Source organism: Branchiostoma lanceolatum, chromosome 6 (genome assembly GCF_035083965.1).
Source record: "Branchiostoma lanceolatum isolate klBraLanc5 chromosome 6, klBraLanc5.hap2, whole genome shotgun sequence".
Classification (NCBI taxonomy): domain Eukaryota; kingdom Metazoa; phylum Chordata; class Leptocardii; order Amphioxiformes; family Branchiostomatidae; genus Branchiostoma; species Branchiostoma lanceolatum.
This window is the reverse complement of record NC_089727.1, coordinates 8,643,010-8,651,051: the sequence shown is the minus strand read 5'-3', so window position 1 is coordinate 8,651,051 and position 8,042 is coordinate 8,643,010. Positions and strand designations below refer to the sequence as shown.

The 8,042-nt window shown below is 44.1% G+C and overlaps 1 protein-coding gene across 1 annotated transcript; it reads left to right on the top strand.

The window, feature by feature from the left end:
- The first annotated feature begins 4,289 nt into the window (after positions 1-4,289).
- Positions 4,290-7,848, top strand: LOC136436418 (metalloreductase STEAP3-like). The gene is made up of 5 exons (XM_066430395.1): positions 4,290-4,329; positions 4,839-5,018; positions 5,281-5,487; positions 5,893-6,012; positions 6,287-7,848. Exons 2-5 carry the CDS (start codon positions 4,845-4,847, stop codon positions 7,205-7,207), a joined length of 1,422 nt encoding a protein of 473 aa, XP_066286492.1. The 5' UTR covers positions 4,290-4,329; positions 4,839-4,844; the 3' UTR covers positions 7,208-7,848.
- Positions 7,849-8,042: the final 194 nt, after the last annotated feature.

Genomic DNA, 8,042 nt, shown 5'->3' with positions numbered 1-8,042 from the left:
GGAAATAAGGCAATTTAAAAAGGTTAATAAGCAAAGCTGCATCTCAGGAATTACCTAATACAGCATCAGTAAACTCGAATATGCTACTTGAAGTAATCAATCAACGTGGTAGTGGGGACCTCTAGCTCATAAATTAATCACTGCAGCTCGGCAGTGCGGGAAAGTTATACATGTAATACTACTGCAGTACTGAGAGTGATTAAAAGAGGCCGCCTTTGATCCATGCAACTGAAGCTCATTCATGCTCATTGCTCCTGATAACGCTGGCGTCTATAACCATTTCTCGGGGCTCATTACCCACATCCACAGCATCAATACATGGCAAAACAATATCTTGTCGGAGTAACTTTATCGATGAAACTGAAATGACAAGTATTCACGTTAACTTCATAAATTATTTCACTTTATTAGACTACCGCCGTTCTGCTGTCTTGCACAAAATAACTTGACTTCTTCTGTACCCTTTTTGAGTAAACTAACGAGAGCAGATGTAGAGACAATGGTTGTATATTTAGCCACACAGAACATGTCGTTCGTTGCATATTTACCACCGAACACGATAGCCAGATCATGGCAAGAACACCACACTGGTTTGTGCGAGGTAGTGTGCCAAGACCTTTAATTATCTTACGCACTGACATGTCTTATGAAGAACAAGGACAAGTCGTCCTCTCATTGGCCTGATGTCGCTGCCCCCAAATCACGTGAACCTATCACGCGTACATGCTTGTATCACGCCTGACTCTGTCCCGTGAGGTGTAGGACCGAATCCTCGAGCTGCCAAATACGTAAGAGGCCAGCTACTGCACCTGAGCATGACACTTGGGGAGAGGGGGGGGGGGGGGTCCGAGTATACGTGAGAGGAGCACCTGTGTGGAGTTAGGCCTGGGGTCGATGGGGGCAGGGCAAGGTAGGATTAGGGGTAAGGTTAGGGCTAGGGTTGTGATTAGGATTAGGGAAGGGGTTTTGGGCTAGAGTCAGAGTTATGGTTAGGGTTACGTTTGGGATATACATGTATCTATATATCTATATATATATATGCTTGAAAATTTAATACCACGTCCCACCAAGGAGGTTAAAATTTTAACCTCCTTGGTCCCACGAATGTTTTAACTCCTCTCACGTATACTGGACCACCCCCCCCCCCCCCAAGTGCCGAGCTCAAGTGCATTAGCTAACCTCTCACGGATTTGGCAAGCGCAGAAATGTGGCTTGACACCGGGCCCTCCAAGCGATGCCAGATGGTACTTGTTAGGCTTGATCGTGGCTATCCACGTGAGGTAGGCAGAATCATGGAAAACTCCTGTTACTCATCAACTCTCTTCTCCAACGAAGTTTGCAGCTTATTTGAATGGACAAGACTTGACCGAAATGATGTATATAGAGAATACTGGAGACTAAACTTTGTGTATGCTCCAACTTAAGAGTATGATTATGTATGTATATGTATATATGTATGTATGTATGTATGTATGCCATGGTATCTAGATGGAGCTGCCTTATTTTTCGCAATATCAATATTATCATTGGATGAGTGACGGTGTGACGGTTTGTTTTTATTCTCCAATCAGAGGTTTCCGTCGAGTAGGGTAGTCGTGACCGGGTTTTTTGTACGTTTGCCTCCCGTTACGTTACGGGAGGCAGACGTAAAAAAGCCCGGCCACTACTACCCTACTCGACGGAAACCTCTGATTACAGAGTTAGATAACGTTTGATGCGCCACAAATTAATAAAACACATCCAAAAATACTACTTGTCATGTTGTCTAGACGAAGCTACCTGATTATTGTCATATATATTGGCTTTTTTGTTGTTATATCTATATGATCACTCTGACAATGTGACAATTTTTCTTAATATGCCGATTATAACGTGAGATACCTTTTGATGCGACACAAGCAAAAGCTTTGTTTGGCCCTGTTCCAGTATTATATAAACCGGACGCCAGCGTTGTGTAAGGGTAGGTTGTTTATATAGGTACAGATGACTTAAGGCTAGCACTCTGAACTTCCTCTGAGTCTGAAGGCTAGAGACCCAGTAACCTCGGACTTGCTGAGACAGACATTTCGGTTGCAGGACGTACGTACGGGCCTGTCTCCGATTCTATATATTAGGAGCGAACGTAGCTCAGCCTCTGGTGAACTTGCTAGAGATCCGTTCAGAGCCAAGTCAGAGGTAAGTACTGTGTAAGGGTCTAGTCATGTTCACACTTGTGGGTATGAGTTGCGTATTTATATCTGTCTTGTGTAAAGTTTGCGGCCGAAACATTTGTGTTTTTTACTTTGTACCTTTTCGGTTCGATAACCAGACTGGTACCGGTGCACGTGGGTAAAAGGTAAAAACAAGTGAACGTCTTTCCCGTACTTTACATAAGCCCCCAAATGTCAATACGCAACTTATGTGTGAATAGGCCCTTAAAATCAGAGTCATCATGGAGTTTTAAAGAGAATTTCGTTTGTACCAGTTTGTTTTTGTTTGTTTGCTTGTATTCCATATCCGGTAAACCTCATGATGGCGTAGCACAGATTTGTACTGAAGAGCATATCCGGACAGATCTATTTTACGTGTGTTCTAATTTTTTTCGGGTTACATATGTGCCAGTGTGCTTGTGAACAGCATAACTGGAGAACCTGTGAATAGATCCTTTAACTTGGAAGGTTGGAAGGAGTCGGGAAGATGAAGGTCAATTTCGATAATGAGCCCGCTAGCGGCTTTTTGAGGCACTGCAGTGAAACGTCTGGTTTTCATATCTCCTGTTCCGTACATGCTGTGGGCTTTTGGAGTGGTAGATAGCCTTGTTTTGAGAGAGCCGGATTATTGGCAAAACACGGTCAAGCAACCCGGACGTCTCCTGCTTAACAGTTGCCATCTGGCGGAAGTTTGGCTGTCACTGTGGCGCGTCCAGGGTGTTGATAATGCTATCAGGGCTCGAAACACCACGTACTAGTGTAGGTTCTTGCAGGTAGAAGCGGAGTTGTGCAGGTATTTCTAATGTATACCTGCACCTAACCTACACTGGTGCATTGTAGATGATGATAAAACCAGCCCGGCTGTGGCCAGAAGAGACCGACAACGTCCTTGGGTTGTTCATATTAACGAGCATCCTTAAAGACAACAGATACTACACACTGCATAATTTCGAATTGACAGAAAGGCAGAAATTGACAGATTGACAGAAAATTAGTGTTGTAGGTCAAACTTGCTGGTGCAGGAATATGTAACGTGAAATGTACCATCGACGGTATATATGGGTTGAAAAATGAATTTCGAGCCCTGTTTACTGTGCTTAGCATTCATTTTCTGTTGGAGTACAAGTAAACATTCAGAAGCTCTGTACTTTTCTGACTCGGCAGATCTAGAATTCTCAGCATTCTAGATCTGCATGCTGGTAACAACAAACATGGCCAAAGACCGGCCGGGGACTCTATCTAATTGATACACCAAAAAAAGCAATTACTCAAACAACTGGATATGATTTTGGAATTGCTTTTTTTGGTGTAATTGGAGTAATTGCTTTTTTTGGTGTATCTTATTACCTGGATGTCTAATCTTCATCGATCTATCTAATTGAGTTAGCTGTAAACGGGTGAGTGTACTTGGGTTTAATCCAGAACATAAAAACCTGCGTTACCCATGGCATTTCGACGTGGCAGTGTATGGAAAAATAAAGCCCAATCTATTACTTTGTATGATGTCTATAGTCTTAAGTGAAATGTTGGTGTTAGCGCACTGATTCCGTCCTGTTTATTAGCTTTTTCCTACTCCATGAAAACTCGGCACTGTAAGGCGTTAAAACTGTTCGGTACCTGGCCTGTAGTTTTTTGTAGTTTGAATAACTATAATTTTTGTCGATAGGAAACACTTAGCTATATCAACCGGCGGAGAAGTTATATAAGAGAGGGGTTCATTTTGAAGAATGAGATTGCACGGGCAATATTAGGGTTAGTCCGAATGCAAGACCCCACGTAAGGCACCGATCTCTTCAGCTGGGAGTTAGGGCACTGTCCCTGGTTAATAAACCTCGGGCCATGCGGTCCGGAGTCAGTCTAAACTTCATCTGCGTTGCGTGCGGCTGTGTTCCTCCTAGCCTTCCTCTTAGTCTTGTTATCAGCAGTTAACAAAACAATCATGTCACGCTCACAGAGTTGACAGCCTACCGTTCAGGGTTTATCTCAATGTATCCTTTGTTTACAAAAATCTCACGGCCTCAGAGTCCTATTGGCCGTTGGAGTAAAACAGGTCAAATTTCAGTTCAAAACAGGTCGAATAACTAACAGATGTACATGAAGTTGTGTAAGCTGTGACCCAAATTCTGACCGAGGCTGTTTCGTAAGATGGTTGCATAAGCTAGCCTCCACCAGGCTTCTTGGGACCGCTAGAAATTTCCCAAAAGGAGAGAATAATATAAAGTGTTGTTGTTGTTTACCTTGTACAGTACTAAGTAGTAGTGCCTAGTGGCACATGGGTCACTAGCCTGAATTCAATCAAGCCTCATGTGATCGCTCGCCGCCCTGTAACCGCCTCACAACCCAAGAGGGGAGGGGAGAGAAACCCCCGGACAGCTGGAGTTTGCGTTATACAGACTAATGGGTCACCAGGTTCCTTTGATGTTGTAGCAAGGGTATATCTTTACGTGGAGGGGTTGCTACATACCCCTTCCCTCTTTAGCCTTTTAAGCTGCTCGAGGAACGTCGGACACAGACCCCCATTTTACGTCCCCGTCCGAAAGCCCCAGCCGAGATGCCCTTCCCGGGATTGAGCCAGTGTAATGTAGTCTTTGACATATACACTGGCCGCATATGCTGTTACTCGATTTTTATTGGTTACATTTTTTTCAGTTTATCATGGCGGCAAATGGTAAGATGTCGACAGGAAACGAGATGGTTGTCTTCAAGACTTCTGAAGGCGATGGTCCTAAATACGTGAAGGACAGCCCACGAGACCACCCTATAGTCATTATTGGCGCTGGGGACTACGGGAGGTCTTTTGCAGGTCGCTTGGTCAAAACCGGGTTCAGGGTAATACTCAATTTCTTTCTTTATTGTTTAGTTGTTTGCATGTTAGCATGATCCTATTGGTGTTGATTTTGGTAAAAAAATCAACCCACCAAGAAATCCAGTAACTAGTAACTTATATATATACTAGATATATGTAGTATTCGGATTTTTAAATCTTACTTAAAAAAAAAGAATTTATTTAACGAGTGATCGTAACACATGTACTATAAGAAATGTCTCCACCCATGACACGTCGCCAAAAAGACTGATTCATTTCCTTCAGGTGGTGATCGGGAGTCGCGACCCCGAACGGAGACGCCCGAATGTTCCCGAAGGTGTCGTCGTGACGTCAAACTCCGACGCCATCTCCCGAGGGAAGATCGTCATCCTGGCCGTCCCACGTGACGCGTACTCCGACATGGCCGAGCTCAGGAGCGATCTGACAGGAAAGATTGTCGTGGACGTCAGCAACAAAGAAAAACTCGATACAGTAAGTATGAGAAGGAAAGTCTTTGAATTGGAATTTTCAACACATGGAACCGGACTTACCCAAATGTTCTACTGCGTAACTCAAATCTTGGTCAAGGAATTAATCCAGGGTCTTCTGTGACGTTATTTCATGCAAATTAGGAGCACATGACTTGGTGAGCTGTGGGTTAAATGTAAAAGATAGTCTGTGGCGTCCTCCGTCTCTATTCAGGGTTAGTTGTCTCCTGGACAAAATAAATATTGCTTGAGAAGTTGAGAGACTATCTCACAGAAATTACAGTAGAAATATATTGAAGGCTGTACAGTCTGCAAATATCTAAAAACAGGAAATCCTACTAAAAGTTCTGACTTCAGCAAATATATTTCAAACAATTAAGAAAATTAACAACATCTTGGTCCTTTTTAGGAGAAGTCCAACGCTGAGTACCTGAGTGAGGACATCTTGGACAAAAGTCTGGTGGTGAAAGGCTTCAACGTCGTGTCGGCCTGGTCACTGGAGAGTGGACTGGCCGGAGGCTCTAAAGAGGTAGCACAGTCCCATAGAAAACAATCTATACCATGCTGAAAGACTAGCAGTAAACCCTTCATGACTCCATCATGAAATGTAGATGTGATTTTTACTGCAATTCAACTACAGTCTATGTCTTTTCACACGGCATTTCTGTCTTTTCTACACTCTATATGCAGCCCATGGAAATCCCACCAGGCATCGTCGGTCCGAAAAGTGTAAGCTACCCGGCGGGGCATCGGTTTGGAACTGTTACTGTGAGCCTCACAGGATTTATTTTTGTGCCATCCAGGTGCCGATCTGCAGTGACGACAAAGAGGCGAGGGGCGAAGTCATCCAACTCGCCAAGGACATGGGCTTCTTCCCGATGGACTACGGCTGTCTGCGCGCTGCCAGAGATGTCGAGGCCATCCCCCTCCATTTGCTCCCCGGCTGGCGTTTCGCCACCAAAGTCATGTTCGGTCTCCTGGCCTTCATGTCGCTTTACGTCTTGTTCCAGGGTCCCCTTTACAAGTACGTAAAGTCCGGTGTCACCAAGGATATTCAGCACTTCCCTGGCAAAGGCTTTAACAGGGTTTTGGCCATGCTTGCGCTGACGCTCTTGGCACTGGTGTACTTTCCTGGCATCATCGCGGCTTTCCGTCAGCTTGCCTACGGTACAAAGTACCAACGCTTCCCTATCTGGCTGGACACCTGGCTCAAGTCTCGCAAACAGCTGGGCTTGCTGGCTCTCCTCGTCGCCTCCCTGCACGCCATTTTCTCCGCCTGCCTCATGTCCCCCGAGTACTACTACCACATGTACGAGATGGGCCCGGTCATCGAAGGGAGGCAGTTCTACGGGATGATGTTCTGGAGAGGAGAGTTGTTGATCTTCACAGGCGGGCTCGCGTTGGCTCTGATGAGCGTTCTCGGCGTTACGTCCACCCCCTCGGTTCAGAACGCCATGAACTGGCGAGAGTTTGTCTTCGTTCAGTCCAAGCTGGGCTTCTTTTGCCTTTTCGTGGGCACGGCTCACTGTATTGTGTATGGCTCGACTGGATTCAACAAGATGTACTTGTACGTGTGGTACACCCCTCCGCCTGCCTTACTCGTCATGTTGCTGCCGTGTCTCATCATCCTGCTCAAGTTGTTTCTCCTCTCTCCCTGTCTGAACTCTCGTCTGATGCGGATCAGGAGGGGGTGGGAAAGTAAGCCTAAAGCGACCTCCGTCTAATCGTTTGGAATAGAATACCATCGATGTCCAATTCAATTACCAGTCCAATGACGTTTGTCAGAATATTTTTCCTTCACATGATGGGATCAAACAACGCGCTAACTACTGCAAATGAGAATTTCATCCCTTTTTTCATTTAATCATCAGAAATTTTGATGTAGCTATTGTGTTATGCCATATTGGAATGCCAATTTGAGAAGGAATATACAAGTGGTAATTATGAATTTCGTCTTTGTACAACATTAGGCTGTAGACTGGTCAGGAATGTATGCTTGGTCGTGCCAGTGGTAAGGTAATTTTAAGTCTTCATTGAAACGTTCTTTTATTTAGGGATGTATTACCAAGCTTATTTACTATCTCTTCATGTACATTCTTACACCATTTATAGGAATTTAGTTGTATAATTGTAATAGTACTAATCTGGCAGATAGGTCCATAGTAGTAAGTTTATCGGGAATACTATTTATCAATTTCCTAGTTGATGTCTGACCCTAAGGTTTCTAGTTTCCCGAGTTTTTGTAACGGAGACGGTTTTGTTTTATATAAAGCTTTGTCTACGGTAACGCACATGTATTTTTTTGTTTGTTTAATTTGTTCAAGTCATTTATTTTCCTCAATAAAGTTGCTTCTTTGAGATATCATTTAAGGATGTCATTTGCCACTGGCTTTAGCATAGTGTATTTAGCAAATAATAACTGAATTCATGAAGGAGCTTTACAGAAAAATCAAAAGCTGGACAGTTTTAGCCTCGAATTCGAAGAAAAATTGCAGCATCTCTGTATTCATCTAATAAATCCTGATGGAGTGAGGTCGCGACATAGCCAGATTATGTATG